Source organism: Haliotis asinina, chromosome 14 (assembly GCF_037392515.1).
Source record: "Haliotis asinina isolate JCU_RB_2024 chromosome 14, JCU_Hal_asi_v2, whole genome shotgun sequence".
Lineage (NCBI taxonomy): Eukaryota > Metazoa > Mollusca > Gastropoda > Lepetellida > Haliotidae > Haliotis > Haliotis asinina.
In genome coordinates this window covers 20,028,801-20,051,310 of record NC_090293.1, presented here as the reverse complement: position 1 = coordinate 20,051,310, position 22,510 = coordinate 20,028,801, and the positions used below count along the sequence as shown (strand labels likewise).

Genomic DNA, 22,510 nt, shown 5'->3' with positions numbered 1-22,510 from the left:
TGCTGAACCTGGACACTCACTCCAATTGGTTGCCACTTTCCACCAGCTTCAGTTGCTACGGCCTATATACGACGAGGTCATGTGACCGGAAATATTCAATAAACTTCTCTCCATCTGTAACTTACTCCCTACACAACACTTGTAGTGGAAGAAATTAGGTACTGAGTCATAGGTATTCAATGAATATTGAGAAAGAAGACTATTGTAGGGCTTTTCCGTGCTTGATCACTTCTACTAAAAACCAATAACTGACAATATCAGGTTGCATCTACCCTTATTCTCTTCTCCATGGACTACCATGAGAGGCTACACAGTTATCTCTGAAACACTGTCATCTTCCATTTCATAGAACAAATCACAACCAACAAGACAGTTCCCACCAGAAATTTATTACATATACAAGTGTCTATTCCCTTGGTGGACCACCCCGACCACGACCGAAGCCACCTCTGAACTGGAACTCTTGTGTGGCACCGGCACCAACATCAGACTTCTTGTCTCCGGCACCAGGTGGGCCTGCCTTTCTGTACTCCTGCCTGTCACGGTCCATTCCAGGTCGGCCACCTGGCTCAGCAGCTGAAACACGAACACTTCCATTGAAGATTGCTGGAAATAGCACTGAGGATATGAGGAAATAACACAGCTCAAAAGGAGATAACACGACCCTTACAAGAACACGAGTTCTGTGTTCAGCTGATATTCAGTGTATTTTTATGCCACACTCACACGCAATATTTCAACCATAATGAGGTGTGCTGATATCAGAATGTTACATAGCTGATAAATGGAAATAACCGCAAATCTCTGATACCACGATACAATATGGTTGATGAAAAGACAAAGAATTACTAGATCAAGTAAAAATATATTACTAAAACTGTTGGCCCTGAAAATGTAGCACAACAATCAAAATTGAAGAGGGTTCCTGATGTCTGATCTAGTGTAAAATTTGACACTAGGGTCCCATGATCTGTTACGTTAAACAGTGTTACAATGACTTGTACCCACTGCTTCTGATGCTTAATTCTGAAAACGTAACTCATATTAGTCATAACAAACATAAAACACACCATTAACTGCAAGCATCACTGTTTAACTTGATAACATACCCTTTGGTCTGGGCCTGGCCGTCTCTGGTCGGGTCTGGCGTTTCAGTGTGGCAGGGACGATCTCTGCTGGCAGGTGGAGGAAATCCCTCAGATACTGGATACCTTCATTTGTCAAGTACCAGTAGAAGTGGCGCCATGCAAACTGTTCTCGCACAAAGCCCTTTGATTTTAGGCTCTGTAATGGTAACAATTAATACACATTACACTTTAACTAACGTGCTCTAGATTTTGAAAAGTGGAGATCCTTGAAAAATTGTACACCTATTCACTGTGTCATATACTGACTAGAAACAACTCTGGCGTCTTGTCAAGTTTCCAAATAGAAGACATTAACAAACTCTTACTTTTATGACATTACATTTTTTTAAACTTATGTTTCTTTTGCTGTTCAGTATATATCATGCTTAGTAAGTGATCTTTTATTTCACGTTTTAAATAGTCCCATAAACTTTAACATCTGCTTCACAATTTGGCATCATCATGAACAGTACAAATTTACAAATGTCACTATGATATCCCAGAGATTCATGGGGAAAGGTTGTGCTGTAGGGGCATGGTGATCCATGACAAACTGCTTCACAATTTGGCATCATCATGAACAGTGCAAATTTACAAATGTCACTATGATGTCCCAGAGATTCATGGGGAAAGGTTGTGCTGTAGGGGCATGGTGATCCATGACAAACTTACTGTACAAGCTTTGATGACATGGAGGTTGGGCACATCAACATCAGGATGTTTAGGAGCAAAGAAATCTTTCTTTGCCACCATAACACCTTCCTTAAACAGGTATTCATAGATAGCCACGCGGTTCTTCTTGGGCATCAACATTCTGAAAATCAAGAACATATAAGTTATAACGTTTAGTTATTGCAAAGCAAAAACAGGGTTCAACATGCATGTGGAAGTAACAATAAAAAATGTCATGGTGAAAACTGACAGCCTTCCATTAGCTAACTATCTCAGTTTTAGGAAACTTGAGTCAATGAATTTGGTTTTGCATCTCTTTTAGCATTACTCCTGCAATAAGTCAGCAGGGTACACCATAAATGGGTTTCACATGTAGTACCTATGTGGAGAATTGAACCTGTTCTTGGCCAAGATAAACCAAGGCTTTACCCACTAGGCTACCTCACTGACCCTTTTGGGAAAAGGGAAGATGCAATTATCCAATGGAGACATTCTATATTTTGAAGGACACATCTGAAACAGTACCATCTATTTACAGTTCAGTTTAAGCCCTATTAGATTCTTGGCCTGAGCTGATGCATTTGTCATGAAATTTACTCTATGACTAGTAAGAGCATCAGTTGAAATTGATCTGTGAAATAATTTTGTCAGAACTACTGTGTCAGGCTGCCAGAACAAATAAAATTTCAAATGTAAGTAAACAGTTCTGTATGTTGCCATACACCAGAGTAGGCGAGTGAGTAAGTTTAGTTTTATGCTGCATTCAACAATATTCCAGCTATATGGCGCTGACCTGTAAATAGAGCCTGGACCAGGCAATCCAGTGATCAACAGAATGAACATCGATCTGCGCATATGGGAACCCATGACATGTCAACAAAGTCAGTGACCTTGACCATCTGATCATATTACCCGCCTGTTACAAGCATAGTCTAAATATCAGAAGAAATCTGGTGATTTCAAATTTCAACATGGTTGGAACTACAAACTGATTCAATATAGAAGATGGGCATACCCATGCAAGACAACCTACATACTGAAAGAAAAAAGAAGTTCCATAGAATACTTAGTGTTGTTTCTAGTGGATTTACTGTCTTCATTACTATTAATGCTGAAGAATGTAAACAATAACTCTTCAATAATTCTTCACAAGATAAAATACTAGATTTGCATAATCAATATTCGTGCACCTACCACCTGTAGGCATAGTATGAGGAATTAACAAGGCACTTGAAAATCAACAATTATACAAACCTTCATTTTCTTTTTCATCAACAAGATGCATTTAAACACAGTAAAAGTTCCAGTAATCTTGAATGAAAATTTTAATAATGTTCTACATCCATTTGGAGACTTTTACTAATAAACACAAGCATATGTTCGCAATTCATTAATTAAAACAACTTCATTGGAACATAAGAAGTCATATTAATTGAATATACTTGGTAACTTTTCATGAAAATTTGTTATAAAGTTATAAGAATTGTGTCTGAAATGGGCTTCCCAGGTTATTTTTCCTAGACAACGCCCCACTATTTCTGGGATCACGACCTTTTAGCATTACTATTTACCAATATAGACGACCAGCAGATTGGTGATGTAATGAATAAAAACTATTTTTCAGGGCTTCATTTCGAGTGGATGTTTTTGCATTAGTGCAGAAGAGCAAAAATACATTTGCTGGAAAACTTTGGATAAAATAACTCTACTTTGACATTTGTGATTTCTGAATCTGACAGCAGGAAAAAAGAAGATGACTTCTTGTTTACAAACATCAAATCTTACAAGAGACTTTTATGTCCAGATAAGTGTGCGAAAATAGATGTCTGCGAATTTACATTACGCTAGGATACAATCATGTGCATTGACAAGCACATAAAACCATCCAATTTAGTCCCTGAAATCTGATCATTAACGTGACTATAATGCACACACAATGTTTCACATCACTAGATGAGTCTGTTACAACATGAAAACTGCAATGACATTTCTCTATTTAGAACTTTTATAAGCCCCTGAGCAATTTTCACCTTTTTGATATGAAAATAGTATCAGTTTTCATTTGGCTTACTTATAATTTGCTTCCACACAGAGTGTCCATTTGTTAAGTTGCACAGCGATACTGATCACGAAGATCACAACATGCAAAAGCTAGGAAACGTTGCTGCGAGGTTCAAAGGAGATATAAACAGTAAAATTCGACTTTGTGCACTACTTATTGCGACATGATATAACCAATCCTGTTCGTCATATGAATAATATGAAACAATGTAAAGAAGAGACAATCCTATATATAGGGCATAGAATACATATATCTCAAGATTATCGGTTGTCCTTTTACTACAACTTTATTCTGAAGCTGTAAACATGCCTTCATGTGTCGTTGACTGAAAAATCTAAATACACATGTGGAATAAAATAGCCAAATGACTGATATCTTGAAGACTTTCAAAGAAAAGATGTCGTTGTATTCAGAGATTGATGTAGCATTAACATATACACGTATTATGGAACTGGATGGTACGCTTTAAGTGCTGATTTTGCTCGATTATTTTTCCAAGTAAAACATACTTGACAGATTGTGATGGCCTCAAACCGGAAGAGGAATTCTTAGCGTTCGTTGAGCGAGAATTTGCGAGAGAATTATAATCCGGACCCAAGCGCTCTTGGAATGTTAAAGTTAAGCAATTAAGTGATATCATTGGTGTATTTATCATTCTGCCAAATGTCATCAGTTAAACAAACTCAAACCTTCAGAACAAAAGAAAGTACACGTACAACGGATAGATCTAAGAATCTAAGAAACTATTATGAAACAACATATGAGACGGTCCCGGTAATTATCATTCCGGAATACAGGCTGGCAGACGACGGAAGCGGAGAGATTATGAAGAGTTTATTTTCTTGTCAGATAATATTTGGGAGATCGCTATATTTGATTCTAATATTCTTGAGTTCACATCTACGAGCAGATGAAGGCAAAACGCCACGGAACATTGATATGGCGAAATATAGGTGAACTGTCTTTCCTTTGGACACGTCAGTCATAACACTGAACAGTGTCATCAGTTTTCGTGAGAGATTGCGTCTAAATATTTTTTTTGTAAGGCGTAGACTGTGAGAAAATCCGACAACCTTGTGAACATTTATTGATATCAAGATTACACCAATAAACAATCAATCAACACAATTGCACTATTGCAAAATATTTCAAATTCTTTCATGCTGGACATGATGGAAATATGTTTCCATATACTGATGTAGCACCAGTTCCTTGATTTGGTTATTAACTAGATACTACCAAAGTCGAAAATTTCCAAACATGAACGAAGTGGGCCGTTTATCGTAGTTTCCAGTATCTTAATGAATAATACATCATGATAACAAAATACAGTTACTTTGTACCATATGTATCAGTTATTAGAATGCATGAGTGGCTGGTGATAATCATGCTTGAAGGTTTAATGTATACATATACATTTCATCCCCCAGTTGATTTAACGTTGAAGATGCTATTCATGTAACTTAGTTTATCAGAAAACACAGATTGTATTGAGGTAGACAGAAATGCTATTCACTACACATGCAACTAGGTTTACATGGTCATCACAACACACAAGTGGTTATGTGAAGGTGAGAAAGAAGACAGTGCAGTATATATTCAGACCATATATTCTGTCAAGCTATAGTACATGGATGTACTGCCTGTGTTGACCCTAGTCACTACTAAGTAGCATGTGTTTACCAAAAATACCAGACAAGAGGAGATTTGAAAAAGATCACAAATACTGTCTGTTGAAAGTTGATGCAAGTGAAGAGTTTCAATATTATGTTTTTCAGGGAGAGGGTAGTGCAGATGTTCCAGCATGCATATGACAGCTACTTGAAATATGCCTATCCATATGATGAACTCCGCCCACTTTCTTGTGATGGACAGGATACATGGGGAAGGTAGATAATTATATGCAATGAATATTTTAAACCAACAACCTAAGAAATTTTATCTTTCAAGGCTTCGAACAGTGGACTAAAGTACTGTCGGAAATAGAAAAAAAAATTATTTTTTTTCTTTTCATTTATATGCCTACAATTTATGTTGTTAACATGAGAAAGTGTAAAATATCTGTTAAACTAAGTTTGGCCTAACTACAGTTTCAGTCGTAGGGAGATAGGAAACGTTAAAAAAAGGACTTTGCTCAGGAGAGATTAGTGTAGAAATGAGCAATGCATATTTTCTTTTAATATGTTCAAAGTTGAATATCTGAAACAAACCAGGGCTTTATGTAAATTAGATTTTGATGAAAATGTATTACAAAGGACACTTTTTAATTGAAATTTTACTTAGCTTTATTTATAAACTATAGCTGTCGTAAAAAAAACCCCAAAGACCCTTAATACTGAAACTATTACAGATGTAGCTATCATGGCGTCTCACTTTACCTATGAAATCAAACAGGTAGGAGGGGTTGTCTCAAAAAACCAAAACCAGGACAGATGTTGCAGACAGTGGTTGGGGTCTGCTGGAGGATAGAGATAACAGTTAAGATAAGATATCCTTGAGTGCTGTTTGCAGTTGTGTAAGTTTTAGGGATCCAGAGTAACAACTTAAAAACAGTTACATTTCTATTTCCGACACTACTTTAGTATTGACATTAATTCACAAGTCGAGTACTTTGGTCTGTACCTGGTCCTGAGTGAATACAGAAAATATGAACAATGTTTACATACAATATCTAATTTGGGAAAAGTATCTTCATCATCATACTGGTTAAGTGTACCCTTTTGTCAGATTATGAATGAAATTGTTTTTACTCCTGTAAATATATTAAGAGCATAATAAAATATACTACCGACAAGAAATAAGGGAACTAATGAAATAACAGCGAATTTGAAGCTGCTTTAAATATCCACTAAATCAATTTTAGGCGTCAAGTTCAATATCTGGTGTGTCCACCATGTTGGGCAACACATTCACGGCACCTTGATGGCATGCTGTTAATCAATTTCCGGATGGTTGCCCGTGGTATTGCCCGCCATTCCCCTTGGAGAGCTGCACCAAGCTGGGCCAGGTTGGTGGGTCCTGGGTCCCTGGCGTACACCCTTCGACCAAGAACGTCCCAGAGATGTTCAATTGGGGACAGGTCTGGGGACTTAGAGGGCCAGTCCAATGTCTGGATACCTTCTTGTCGCAGATAAGCGGAGACAATTCGGGCCCGATGTGGTCTGGCATTGTCATCTTGGAATACAAATTTTGGCCAATAACTCTAGCCAATGGAGCCACAACAGGACGCAATATGTGGTCAACGTATCGCTGACCAGTCTGTAAATGATGACCAAATCTGATCGTCTCTCATGTGTAATCCCACCCCACACCATGACATTAACACCCCCATATCGATCATGGTCAAGAATTGCTGCTCTGGCATATCGCTCCCCGCTCCGACGCCAACAACGTTTTCTGCCATCTGTGAATCGTAGGCAAAACCTTGACTCATCAGAGAACATGGTGTAACGCCAGTGGCGCATAGCCGGTCCCTGATGCTGCCTAGCCCATGCCAATCTTTGGTGCTTATGGTGAGCTGAAAGGGTGACACCCTTGAAAGGCCGTCTTGCTTTCAGACGAGCTTGATAGAGTCGATTTTTAACGGTTGAGGTTGAAATGCGTCTTCCAGTGAGTGTGCGGAATTCTCTATTGATGGCAGGGGCCGATTTAAACCTGTCGCGTAGAGCAATTAACGTAATGAGACGATCCTGTCGTGGTGTCGTTGATTTTGGTCTACCACGCCCAGGTCTCGTTGCAACCCCATCCGTTTGACAGTACTTATCCCACAGGCGTGAAATTACACTTTTTGATTTACCCGTCTGCCAGGCAACTTCACATAATGATGTCCCCCCCTCTATCATCCCCACAATTCTCCATTTTGTTGCTTCACCGAGATTCTGCCTCGGAGGCATTTCTGTCAGTAAGTGTCAATCTCTATTGCATTAGTGATTGCGACTTCTCCAGTACATTTACAGGAGTTAACTTCTGTATTCATGTGTAGCATGTGCTGGGCATGCATTATGTGAAATTCCATTGTCATTGGATGTTGCGTTTGGGAGATACGCCACGATAACGGACCCTGTCACAGTCAAAGTCATCTACATTCAATTTCTTGGTTCCCTTATTTTCTGTCGGTAGTATATTAAGTGATTGTCAAAATAAAATAAAGTCAATCCCAATGAGTCGAATCGTTGGGGACAAGGTAATAAATTCAACTTATTGATGTATTTGAGACGTAGGTATGTCTGGTAGAAAAAAATGGTCAAGACTGACAGGTCTTTAAGTTATGCATGATATTCGAGATACCAGCGTTTGACTCATCGGGATTTAACTGTACAACACATGCCAAGGACACTAGTAGTCTTATTTGTTTCAACTAGCGGTTTATTTTACAAGTGATTTTGTAGGGTGGTCACTGGTTAGGTAGCCTAGTGCTTAAAGCGCTCGCTCATCATGCTGAAGACCTGGGTTCTATTCCCCATATGGGCACCAATGTCTAGAGCCTCTTTCTGGTATCCTCAGCTGTGATATTGCTGGAATATTCCTTAAAAGCAGCATAAAACCTCACACACTCACTCACTCACTCACTCACCCACCCAACCACCCATCCACCCACTCACCCACCCACCCACTCACTCACTCACAGTCATTTTGTTATGTTTATGTTTCTGAAAAACCATGTGTGAAAACATGTTGCTTGTGTTTGGACAGCTACTCACTGACTCTAGTGGATGCCCTTGACACCCTCATCATCATGGGTAACCACAGTGAGTTCCGCCGGATAGCCCAGATGCTTATAGACCGGTCTGAAGATTTCTTTGATATGGACATCAATGCATCAGTTTTTGAGACCAATATCAGAGGTAATAGTACTGCAAGCTTCATCATTTTGATTTTTTCATTTTGAGTTGCCACTTTTAGCATTATTCCATTCATCTCGTAACCAAACTGTGTTTTCTGGAGCTTTCTTGGGTAACTGATCAACTCTGTGATGTGCTGGATGGAGTGGTTGCCGACAGAGCAGGAGGTCTGTGGTTTGATTCCATGGCTACATCATACCAAAAGACTATACTTAATGCTACATGTTGTTGCCGCTTATAGCTTTTTCCATTCATCTCATTATCAAACTGTGTAGTCTGCAGCTTTCTTGGGTAACTGATCAACTCTGTGGACTATTTGACTGAGTGTTTGCCTGTAGAGCAGAAGGTTGGTGGTTTGGTTCCAAGGCTACGTTGTACAAAAATACTATACTTAATGCTACATCTTATAGCACGATTACATTCATCTTGTTACCAAACTCATGATATTGGGAGTTAACCGACATATAGTCAATCACTGTCTTCTTAAAACATGAAAATGACCCCATTCTAGGGCGGTAAAGCAGTCTTGTTCTAGATTCCACTTCTATATTTTAGGTAAGATCACTCAATATCTGTGACTAACTGTAGATCTGAAGTGTGTGTTTAATGTATGGTTACAGTTGTAGGCGGTTTGATCTCAGCCCACCTGTTGAGCCACAAAGCTGACATGGTCCTGGAGCCAGGCTGGCCCTGCTCAGGCCCACTACTCAGGATGGCAGAAGTCATTGCTAGGAAACTCCTGCCCGGTAGGTGGCCATGCTGCATTGTTCTCGTGATACTGACTCTGGTTTGAGTCATCACAATCTAATCAGATCTTTACTCTCCATGACTATACCTATCTGATCATATACCGATCTGACAGCCCTACATAGAAAACTATATAAGACAAACTGTTACCTGCCCAAACTAAAATACTTGGTTAATCAGATGTCACCTGTCTAACTTATTTTTTCCTTACCAGAGGAAAACCTACACAAGATACACAAAAACCTGTGAGCATACTACCGAGAAGGTGTACATGCCTTTATATTCAGAAATGACAGTATGTGTACAATTTCCACAACATTATAATCCTAATAATAATTCAGAATCTGTCTAAGTTTATTTTTTAATACAGGAGTCATACATGCTTGTCTGAATGCTTTTGAATTTAGAAGCAGAGATGTATCAATCAGATGGTGGTATAATCCATGGACTTAACTTCAGTGTGAGTTATTACACTGTATCAGACTCCTTTACTCTGCTTTATCATTATTTTTCTTCCAGCTTTTGACACACCAACTGGGATGCCATATGGCACTGTCAACCTTCGTCATGGTGTTCCCAAAGGGGAGACAACTGTTACCTGTACAGCAGGTGTGGGCACATTCCTTGTAGAGTTTGGTGCACTTAGCCGGTTGACAGGGGATCCTATTTTTGAGAAAGTAGCCATGCGGGCACTCAGGACATTATGGGATATCAGATCACAAATTGGGATGGTAAGCCCCATTTCACTTACTCTGCAGCTCTCTTAGTCTTACCTAACTGATCAATTCTGTTTGCCGGTAGAGCAGGAGGTCTGTGGTTGGACCCCAAGGTTACATCATACGAAAAGACTATTCATAATGCTACATGTTGTCATCTTTCCTGGCCCTGGCAAATAATGAAAAAAGGGAGGTGTGGTTTGAGACCCTTACTGCCTGACACCTGAAGGTGCAGCATATTGGTGTAGAGGAAAGTGTTCAGTTTAATCCCGTTGTGGTATGAGGTGCCCTTTCAAGGTGGAGTGGATTGAGAATCTTTATAAGATGGTACTTGTTGTTATCTTACATATCACATGGCTGAAAGAGTATCAAACAAGCCTGGGTCAACTCAAAATTACCACAGGTATATTGTATTTCAGTGAGTAGCTGTATTATTTTGCTGCATAGTAGCTCAGTAGGCTATCACCATAAAACTGTCTTCAGTGGGAACTAGTGCATGAGTGAGTGAAGTGGGGGAGGGTTGTGCTGCTTTTTGCAATATTCCAGCAATACAACAACACTGAACTCCGGAAATGGGTTTAGCACATTGTAACCATTTAGGGAATCAAACTCAGGTCTTTTGTGTGATGAACCAACACTTTCACCACTCAACTACCCCTGCTCCAGCTGAACTGGTTAACTGGGTTCTCAATCACTTTGAGGTGAAATGAGGTTTTGCTTTGTGTTTATATTTTATTTCACCTTTCTCTCTGTGCATGCATGTGTGTGTGGCTGTTTGGACACGACCAGGTAGAGTCCTTCTACTCTTAGTCACACTCTTTATCTACAATACCACTGAGCATCTACAGGGTATCAACACATATCATTTTTTTGTGGCCAAGCAACCACAGACCTTTGCTAATGGTGTGAACTCTCTAGCCACTAATTTGCCATACAATAAGTTGGGGTTGTGTACTGGCAAATAAACTGTACTGCAATATATTTCAATTCTGGTACCTGTATTCCAATATGTATTACGATATACTGGGAGCTTCAGTGTTTGACAGTGTGTTGCATTTATTGTACATGCAGAGCCTGTTTTCTACATAATGAAGCCAGGTAACAGAAATCTCAAACAGTGATATGATTTTGGCTGGGTTGTGTTTTCTTTTCATAATTATTTGTATGAAAAATATGCTGTTCTGTCAATTATTTACAATGTAAAACTTCAGTGTGAATGAAGTCTTTGTGGATTTACACTTAAATCATAGAGATATTAACAAAACTTGAATACTTTTATTACACAATATACAGGTTCTAAGGAAAAACAGCAGTATGTATTGTTTGAAAGGCATATTGCAATATACTGATATTACCATACAGTTCTACAGTAAACATCATCATTTAATGTATTTTGGTATGACACTATAGGCAGATGATCTGTCCACTCGACCACAGACTCTGTCTACAAGAACACTGATATATTATTTGACATTTCAGATCTTGTTTTCTAGCCTGCATTTTATTTTTTGTTCTTAAAAGATCTAATTATTGGAGAACAGAAGGAACTGAAATGACATACTGAGTGTTTTTTTTTCAAATTAGTAATGACTAACTAAAGATGATTTGTTTTGTCTGCCACAGGTGGGTAACCATGTTGATGTTGGTGAAGGGAAATGGACAGCAATTGACTCTGGTATTGGTGGAGGGATAGACTCGTACTTCGAATACCTGGCCAAGGGCGCTGTTATGTTCCAGATCCCAGAACTGCTTGAAATGTTCAAAGGTTCGTTTAGTAGGGCTTGTATTAGTAGCAGACTTTCTGTTATTAGGGCCACTGATCTAGAACAATTCCCCAGGACTGGTTGTTGTTTTTTTCCCATGAGTCTCGGATGATATCCAAGAATTCTTGAATTGTGCTGCCTGTACGTGTGATTATAGTGTAAGCATGTACTTTCACGTTGCTCAACAAAGAAGAAATTCAGTTTCATCCTTGAGTTTAATGTCAAATGTGGACATCTTTATGCCACATCTTTATGTAGAATAATTATTCCATCGCTATGTTTGTATACGCTTTTGACCTGAAATAATCAGTCTGTTTAGTGCAGCTGCATATTTTTAGTGAGCTTGTAAATTGATTTCTAGGTATATCATAAACTGCCTATTGATGAATCATATTTTACACATAAATGTACTTGAAATGAACAAACACTTTGTGGAAAGAATGATTTTAGGGTGTCTTGCATCGGTTGACTTGCGTAAATGAATGATTATGTTTTATGCTACAGCAAATGAATAAAAGTGAAATATAATAATTATATAAGTTATATGATTAATAACAGGCAGTTACATTTTTGATGAATGTATGTGTCAGTATTCATATAATGGACCAATATCCAATGCATCTGCTGCAGACAAAGTGAAAATAACATGGACGTCTGAAAATAGTTGAAAGTGAAAAGTGTGATATCAATAAGAGTTTACATTACCAGTTATCCTGAGTGCTGACTATATTTCAAAATTCCAGATTGTTGAAATATATACGACATGAAACATGCTTTCTTGAAAAAAGAAACAACTCAAAATTAAAATAAAACGTTTGCAGTGGACTCTGTCAATACCAGCACCACTGGGGACCAAATAAAAATGCCGGTTTTGACAAAGTGCCGGTATAGGCAGTTTGCCTCATGACGCTGACACACAACGGAAGTCATACTGTCTCGTTAGCATTAACAAGATGTTTGATAAGGAACAAGGCAGTCTCAGAATGAAGTCATTTATTACACATTCAAATAATAACAAGGTTGTTCACACTGTAAAAAAGTCACTGATCTAGCTTTGTATTTTCTGTGCCGATGCCTCGAGAACAATGTCCTCAGCTGCACTTTCTAATTACTCTATGTATGTGACATGTACCACTCACTAGTTAACAAAAAACTGATAACCAAGTTTGCGGCGAAATTGGAGAATCACCTATATTAGAATTACCAGAAAGGGCACGTTTAAAAGTTTGCCAAAAACTTTTACAGTCTCCAAGTAGTGCCTGAGATGAAATATGCCCCGCAATTTTCTGGTCGTATAATATCTTTTTGGAACTACAACAATGTTTGAATTCAGCCTTAGCCTTTAAATACTGACGTAAATTATTATCACACTGATATCTTCTGTATCTGTTTAATAACCTGTATTTTTCTGACTTTAATTGACGACAAACTTTGTCGAACCAAAGACTATCCAATGTAAAGCACTATTCAATGAAACTCTCGCGTAATACATTAAACGCAAATAATGAGGATACCTTACGAGCTCTCGCCATTTTTCTTAAAAATGTGTTTATATTGAGGCATCAATGGAAAGAGAAATATTGCTGTATTGTTTACCACGTGACGTGTTCTGTCAAGTATAATTGTATTCTAGGCTATGACGCCGAATTACTGAATAAATGTGTATATTTAGCTATAGAATACTGATTGACACTTCCCGTTTCTGAATAATATCCGGAAATGTGTTGTTACAGTGTTTACAGTCAAACTGCCACTATTCATCACTCTATGTAAGGGACACGTATCACTCCCTAATTAACAAGACACTAATTGACACTTCCCATTTCTGAATAATCTCGGGTAGTAATAGCGAATTGTTGTTACAACATTTGAACCTAACTGCATCAAAGGGTTGCGCCGTCTGTCATGTGCCGGTTTTTATGGATTTGTTTTCATAACAAATTGTTCGTTGGGACTGAAAAACAATGCCGATATTCAGAGTAGACAGAAGCCAATGTTTACAGATGTTTTTATATGATAATTAAGAACATTTCTGCCTGGACTGAAACTTTATGCCGTTGTAGACAGAATGCCGATGTTTACAGAGGCCGATATTGCCAGAGTCCACTGTAGTTAGATAACTGTGAGCAGCCAGTCAAAGTATTATTGGTTGAACCTTTTAGCAATGCAGTGATTTATGACATTATTACAAGATTGAATATCAAGGTACAAAATATGGACACTGGATCCAAATGAAAATTAGTCCTCTTATCTTCTTATCAGACATCAGGAAATGCATAGATTGCAGGGATAGGTTGTTTTGAAAACATTCATCTTTGATTTGGTTCTTTTTAATGTGCTCTTGATATTTGGTCCTGACAGAGTATGAAGCAACTGTGGAGAAGTATCTGAAAAGGGATGATTGGTACATGTGGGCCAACATGAAGAAAGGGGGGATAACTCTGCCAGTCTTTACATCCCTAGACTGCTACTGGCCTGGTGTACAGGTATTCCATTCCATTATTAGCGAGTGAGTGAGTGAGTTAAGGTTTACGCTGCACTCAGCAATATTCCAGCTATATGGTGGCGGTCTGTAAATAATTAAGTCTGGACCAGCCAATCCAGTGATCAACAACATGAGCATTGATCTGAGCAATTTGGAACCGATGACATGTGTCAACCAAGTCGGCGAGCCTGACCACCTGATCCCGTTAGTCGCCTCTTTCGACAAGAACAGTCGCCTCTTATGGCAAGCTTGGAAGGCCTGTTCTACCCCGGGACCTTCATGGGTGACATCTTTATCAGTGTAAAAAGAACATTAATATATAATCATGAGTTTTTCATCTAGATGTTTCCTTGTAGTGGTACAGGTGAGATTCAGAGAGTGTCATTTAACTGTGTATAAGCTCAGTGAAAATGTTGCAAGGTATAATTAGGATGCCATAATATGAATCGTTCTCAAGAAAATCAATCACTGAAAAATCTGTTCCACACTTTATCATTTTCTGCCAGGCATAATATGGCAGGAATACTACTGAGTGTAAGACAACATGAGAGAAGGCCTACAGATGACCTCATTGTTGCAGGGAATGATTGGTAGTGTAGAGAAGGGCATGAAGACACTACACAACTACCACCAGGTGTGGAAGCAGTTTGGGTTCACCCCGGAGTATTACAACATTCCCAAGTCTGAGGTGCACCAGGGCAGAGAGGGATACCCCCTCAGGCCAGGTGGGTATCTCATAAGATGAGGTGTATGTCACTGTTGATATTGAGCTCACCCTACAGAGAATGGAGAACTCAGCAATATTCCAGCTATATGGTGGCGGTGGTCTGTAAATAATCAAGTCTAGACCAGACAATTCAGTGATCAACAACATGAGCATCGATCTGCACAATCATCGAGCCTGACCACCCGACCCTGATAGTTGGCTCTTTATGTCAAGCATGGGTTGCTGAAGGCCTATTCTACTGCGGGACCTTCACGGGTCAGATATATAAGTACGTTTTTGAAGATTATTATCATCTACTGGCCATCATGATACAGTAAGTCAGTGTCAATGTCAGTGTCATAAAACACAACTCATTTTTTCAGAGTTAATAGAGAGTGCCATGTACCTGTACCAGGCTACGAGAGACCCCTACATCCTGGAGATAGGCATTGACATCTTGGAAGCCATTGAACACAGTGCTAGGACACCATGTGGATATGCTACAGTCAGTTGAACTCATGTTTATGTTACCCTCACTATAGATTTGAATTAAAAATAGCTTAAATCTCATCTCCTCAGGTGCTACACAAAAATGTTTTGTCTGTTAATGCAAGATGGCCATGTTTACACAAAACACTGAGACTATTGTTTATGTTGTTATGCTGAGTTTACCTTAACTGGCCAAGTAAAACAATTTCTAAAAGAATAGACATAATTTGAAAAAGATTGAAGCTTTGTACTTTTAATTGAAATTAAATGAAAAATGCATGACAGAAGTAGTGAGTGGTTATACTGAAGCTAAACAGGTCCTTGGCCTTTCCTCTCAGTTTGGAAATGCTAGTAAAATCTTTAGTGTGTGGATTGTTATACAAACTTGCTGGTATGTCTGCAACGTGCATAACATTCACTATATATTACATCCAGGTTAAAGATGTACGCTACCATCGCCTTGAAGACAGGATGGAATCTTTCTTCCTAGCAGAGACCACCAAATACCTGTACCTGCTGTTTGATGAAAACAACTTCATACACAATCAAGGCAACCATGGTAAAGTCATCAAGACACCCAGTGGTGAATGTGTCATAGACACTGGTGGGTACATATTCAACACAGAGGCTCATCCAGTGGATGTTGCTGCCATTCACTGCTGCAGTGCCCAGAAAGCATCTGAGGATGCAGAACTGCAGGAGTTCCATGATAATCTAAACCTCCTCGAACTGTTGGACATCACTGAAGTTAAGGAGAGTCTTATAGAAGGGAAGAAGTTGAAACAGAAGGTGAAGGTCATGCCTAAACAGAAGGTTGAAGCAATGAAAGTTGTGATTGAAGCTGACTCGAATGATGAGGAAGTTGAAGATGCCAAGGAGGTAGTTTCAGATGTTTCATCACAAGTTGCCGATGATGGTCGTGTCAATGTCAAGGTCACTTATAAGACTGTGGACACAACAGATCACAAAGATAAATCTGTGGAGAACAGTCGCAACGAGAGCTCAGAGATTGGTCCAAGTGTACCAGAAGTAAGCAGCAAGTCCAAGTCAGAGAACCCAAACATGTTAAAACTTGAAGAAAAGACTACAAATAATTATCGGAAGAAACATTCTTTACATCTTGCTGCTAAGCTGTTGGAGATATTTACTGGTTTAACAGGAGGAAGTGATAAAAATATATCTGAACACCCTAACATCAATCATCTATACAGAGAGATGAAGGACTATGAGTTGAACTACACATATGTTCCTAGCATGATGAAGTGTCAAGCTTTGCCTTTCCACATGCGTTTGTCAGTTATGGGTGAAATGTTTGATGACAGTTAGATATATTTTTTGTTTATGGTTACAACACCTTGTGTAATTTGAAACCTTTTTGTTTTAATTTGGGGCGATTATTTATGGGAATTTTATGTAGGTATATGTGCAAGGGAAATTTTTGCATTGGTTTTTGAATGTAAACAGTGCCTTGTTGGTAGGTGAACTGTTCTGGCCTTACAACCTGCAATGCATATAAGAACTTAATGTTACCAGGTCAGTTAACTGTCTAAAATAATACAATCAGAATTCGGCTAGTACATCCTTGTCTGATGCTTAGGAATGTCATTTAAACATCTAAAAAATATTACATGTAGTTAAAAGGAGACTTTCACATTCATGTTTGGTCATAAAAGTATGTTGTCTACTCAGATCTACTCAAGACCACTAGTTTGAATTTAACTACATACTAAGATGGATTTAAATCAACTTCGCAGGGTTGGAAATTACTTTAAAATCTTTCCTGTACTTTAGTACAGCGGCACAAGCAAAATTACTCGGCCTGAAAGTTTTTCCACAGTACCAGTTGATTTTCTTGTTTATAAAATAAGCTACATAATTAATGTTGGCATGTCAACCGGACACCAGTACAGCATGATATACAAATTTGCATGCTCGACAGAAGAAATCACTGGACTGCGACATACGGCAGTGGGTTATTTCCACTCTTGCTTAGATGCTTGATTGGCATTTTTAAGGTTATATTTGATGAACATGAAGAATTTTCTGGATTTCATCTTCCCTTTATTCTTTGATACAACATGTTGGGGCCTATTCCTGATCTGATCATAAAACATGTTCAACCAGACATGTTCATGATGGTGTATTTATAAACAATTCTATGGTGAATTGCTACAGGTTAAAAGTTCATGAAGACGGCTATCACTTCAATATTCATAATCATTAATGAATGTTTGTCATATTTATTAATGTTGAATGTATGTGCAATTGATGAGGTTATTTTTTTAATCCAATGGCTGTGTAATATCACATGTTGCCTCAATGGGAAGACTGGAAAAACTTGAGTATTGAGCAAAGTTTGGGAAAAGGTGACATTTTCAGTTATGTTGCTAGAACTGACAGTCACACAAGAACTATCTGTGAAATGGTGTCTGTGCGCTGGTAGTGTACACAGAGTATGTTAATTCAACAGTGCTACTGGGATCCTCCCCAAAGATAAATGCTGTCACATCAGCTGCTCGGAACTCACATACTTTAAACTAAAGACATTCACAAATGATCATACCTGACAAACGCTTTTGTTATAACAGAGAGGCTTACATTATTTTGAGTGCAAAAATGGTTGTAACTCGCATACATTTACAGGATTTATTTACCATGAATCCTGCATTTGAGGATCCCTGGGAGTCATGCTCTTAATTTTCAGGGGTCCTTGACTACAAAATGGGGGTCCTATACACTTAAATATTATTACTGATACTATGTTATAATGTTGTTGCAATTCAGTTACTGTTAATGAGATTAAACTGTGAATGATATCATGAACCGGCTAGTAGCAGACTCACGGATAATTTATTGTTGCTTGGTTAATATATATAAAAAAAAGTATTTGGACTTCTTCTGCATCCCTGTAGATGCGCAAATCTATTTCATTGCGTCCGTTGTCAATATTTATGCGTATAGGACGCAGGAAAAATGCATCCTGTAAATCCCTGCATTTGATCAGTTGAATGGGACCCAGGAACTATGAAATCAAAATTCGCTATCATGTTTGAGATGAGTGAATGTTTTTGATAAATGAAGCAAACTGTGCCGGTGAATGACTGATAACATATTTGTATGCCAGTATCTTGTTTCTTCACAAGAAAAGAATGAAATGCAGCAGTGTGTGTTAAAGACTGTTTATTTTGGAAAGGACCACAGGTGGCTCAGTTCCGGGTGCTACACTTTACTGTGTTGAGACACATGCCTTAGTGAGCGAGTTTAGTTTTAATCCACTTTTAGCAGTATTCTAGCAGTATCGCGGCTGGGGACAGCAGGAATGGGCTTGGCATATTGTGTCAATGTGGGGAATCGCACCCAGGTTTTCGGTGTGACACGCGTTACTTGCTTGAGAGGCATATTTTAGAAGTTGGAAGTAAATAGGATAACTGTATATGGATGACAACTTCTTTAATACTGGAACACAAACAAGTGATGATAAAGACAACGGGTAAAAGGATAACATGGAAGCCAGTAGTGCACAGAGCCTAGTATGAATACAAGTTAACAAAGTGATGATAACTAGACAAGAGTTATTGGCTAAACGAAAACACTTTTAGAGACTTTTTGAGTCAACAGATCTGACATCCAATTGGATGGAGTTCCAGAGTCGAGAATACAGTTTCAGTGAGTTGAGTGAAAGTGGATGGGATGAAGAGTTGCTGTGTGGTTGAGGATCTGAGAGTTCTTGTGGGCTGATACAGATTGAGAGGGTCTTTGAGATATTGTGGTGAGGAGTACACATTAAGTGCGGTATACACGAGAAGATGTTTGAATGTGATACAATGCTTAACTTCAAGCCAGTGGTGTTGCCTTAGGATGGGTAAGACGTGTTCATATGGGCAAGTATGGGTGATTATTCACGCTGCTTTGTTCTGGATTCGTTAACGGTGCGAGAGAACATTTGACTTTCCATGATGTAACTTGAATACCGTTAAAGATGATTGCCTCTCATACCCACTAGTTTTAGAAGTTTAAGGGGTTAGTAAAACCAGTTCTTGATTCCAATGAAGTCCTGACATTAACATATGATGAATAAGACATGGATGCTTGGACTTATATACTTAATTATGTGTCGAATTACAGATTGTGGTCATTCAGAGAATCAATGGGCTCTGATTTTATTAAATTCATCCATGTGTTCTATTTCAGAACTATATTTTACACTCTATGTTTTATACATCTTGATAGACTATTAGGGTTCATGGGAGATAGATATTCTGTACTTTGGTGTACTGTGTCTTGTTGTTCATTCCATATTTTCAAAAAGAAAAGGTTGAATAACCAAGTTGATTTTATGTTGGTTGTCAGTGTTGTTTTTTTGTGGAAGTATAGGTACCTCTTTTGATTATGTTGCAAGATAGGCTCTCAGTATGCAGTGCCTGTTGTAAATGTTAAGAGGTGACCAGAAAGAAATTGCACAAATGTGCTCGTAATGAAATTGTGAAATCAGTTGATAGTTGGTTGATTAAGGAAGCATGTAGCAATATTACCTCTAAGGCAGGGGTTCAATTTTTTTAAAAATGCGACTTGCCACAGGGCAAGTGACTTCTAGAAAGTCACTTGTCCTGACTAATTTTCCACTTGCCCTGATTTTATGACACAATATGTTTGATGTTAATGTTTACGTGACTCTTTCTCAAAGAGTGATAATTTCACTCTCTACCAGCTGCCTCATCACTTAGTTCCCTCTCACAAGAATGTGTTGCTGAAGACTAGTTCTACCCTGGGCCAGTAAGAGTTTGTGAAATCAGGAAATGATTTCATGTGGTCAGTAATTAATTGAAAAGTAAATGGACAAACACAGTTTTACTACACAGAGATTTACAATCACAGATTGTCAGTGCAATGATCAGTTAATAGGCAGAAGCAAAGGATAGCAGAAAATTCAGTGCTCTTGCAGGTGTCCAGAATTCAACACTGACAAATGTCTTGAAGGAGGCAAATGCTCCATTCTTGAAATGCAACTAGTGATGTAAGTTGGCAGGGATTTATATTTTCAGCTGGAATCTAATCCACACTTATCAGGAAGATGAGTCAGTGAGTATAGCTTTATGCTGCTTTTAGCAATATTCCAACAATGTCATGTCCGGGGACACCTGTAATGGGCTTCACACATTGTATCCATGTGGGGAATTGAACCTAGGCCTTCCCTGTGATGAGCGAATGCTTTAACCAATAGGCTACACCACAACCCCTGCAGGTAGATGAGACACTAGAGGGGTTGTTAGAGGTTTTATGTGTAGCTCAGTTATGCCTTTCAAAACTGAAACAGGTGCATAATCATTATTTTTAATACTTAGAAATAATAGTTAAAACAATGAACTACATTATTGCTACACTTGTCTGCCCAAAAGCATGTATTATTTCCTTTGGGGCAAGTCCCTGGCCCGGCAGTGTGATTCGTGGTGGCTTACTGCTCATGATATTTTATATTGTTTCTAGTTACAGATGGTAGCAATATTAGTTAAATATTGCAAACGTGACTAGGTATCCTCTTGTACAAATGATAAGTGTCCTTGAATTTAAATGAACTTTTTATTGGTTGCAGGACGAGCTAATGAATGTAACAAATATCTTCTCAAGTTGATTTGATGCACAGATTGTAACTTGATTACCTACAGGACACAATATTGCTTCCTGGTTTTAAGGAACATTCGCAACATCGTACAAGGTTGTACCTCGACTTCCAAATATGGGGTCCCACTGACTACTAATTATTAGTTTTAAGGGTCCTTGCAGGATATGTGAGGGTCATATGAGAACACTTTATGTGTTGATGTGTAGGAGAAGCCACGACTGACCACGAGGGTTTACGTGACATTGTGGACCCTGTGAGGAGGAATGTCCCGAAATCTTTTGTAAACCCGTTTATCAACCGTTTTTGTGTAAAATATCTTTTTCAATAATAACAATGATCGATGCTCGTGCTGTTAATCACTGGATTGTCTGGTCCAGACTCGATTATTTACAGACCGCCGACATATAGCTGGAATATTGCTGAGTGCGACGTAAAACTAAACTCTCTCACTCACTCATTCTTTTAAAAATTATGTAACGATCGATATCAATACGCCCTGGTACCTTATAATAGATCCCATGGGGTACACGGTATAGCAAGAGTGTTGACATCAGATGGCCGTAAGCTGGTTGATTTTAATGAAAAGTTCGTACATTCCACGCACTGTTGCGGATCATTAGAAAAACAAGCAAGATATCCGACAATCAGAGTAAGACAGCAAAGACAACATTTTAAAAAACAAAAACCACCATCCCGAGGATACAATGTATCAACCGTTTTAGATATAATCTGCCTGAAAAAATAAACAACAAAAATAATGTTTACATCAATGCACTAGGGATAAGTACCCGACACACGGTGCTACCGTCGAGTTGGTCGGCCTTCGGGACTTCCACTCCTCCGCGGGTTTACCTTTGCTGCCAAAAACGAGGAGCAGTGTTTCTTCTGACTTCTGAACCGTCACGAATGTAAAACACAAATATGTATTGTTTTCAATTTGTGCAAATGTTTTGTGTTCTGATGGAACAGCCGGTGTGACCGGCAGTCAGCACCTTTTCTTTGACTGCGCAATGCACGTGCTCTACTTGCGCTACCCGTCTTCCTCACGTGCGCTACCCGCAGTACCCGTCTTGTGAAGAAGACACTCACTGCAGGGAACCATACTGACCACATAGAAAAGATGTAGCGTTCGCTCTAGTGAGTAAGTTTAGTTTTACGCCGCTTTTAGCAATATTCCAGCAATATCACGGCGGGAGACACCAGAAAATGGGCTTCACACATTTCACCCATGTGGGGAAACGAACCCGGTCTTCGGCGTGACGAGCGAACGCGTTAACCACAA

At 38.8% G+C, this 22,510-nt stretch overlaps 2 protein-coding genes across 2 annotated transcripts; one reads left to right on the top strand and one right to left on the bottom strand.

The window, feature by feature from the left end:
• Positions 1–373: 373 nt before the first annotated feature.
• Positions 374–4,440, bottom strand: LOC137261156 (small ribosomal subunit protein eS10-like). Its single transcript, XM_067798859.1, has 4 exons — positions 4,371–4,440; positions 1,800–1,941; positions 1,110–1,284; positions 374–576 (listed from the first exon to the last, which is right to left on the bottom strand). The coding sequence occupies exons 2-4, from the start codon at positions 1,938–1,940 to the stop codon at positions 407–409; spliced, it is 486 nt and encodes a 161-aa protein (XP_067654960.1). The 5' UTR covers position 1,941; positions 4,371–4,440; the 3' UTR covers positions 374–406.
• A 210-nt stretch (positions 4,441–4,650) lies between these two features.
• LOC137261739 (ER degradation-enhancing alpha-mannosidase-like protein 2) lies at positions 4,651–19,945 on the top strand. Its single transcript, XM_067799522.1, has 10 exons — positions 4,651–4,814; positions 5,640–5,750; positions 8,554–8,705; positions 9,323–9,448; positions 9,969–10,180; positions 11,789–11,930; positions 14,290–14,414; positions 14,994–15,138; positions 15,503–15,624; positions 16,044–19,945. The coding sequence occupies exons 1-10, from the start codon at positions 4,687–4,689 to the stop codon at positions 16,932–16,934; spliced, it is 2,154 nt and encodes a 717-aa protein (XP_067655623.1). The 5' UTR covers positions 4,651–4,686; the 3' UTR covers positions 16,935–19,945.
• Positions 19,946–22,510: the final 2,565 nt, after the last annotated feature.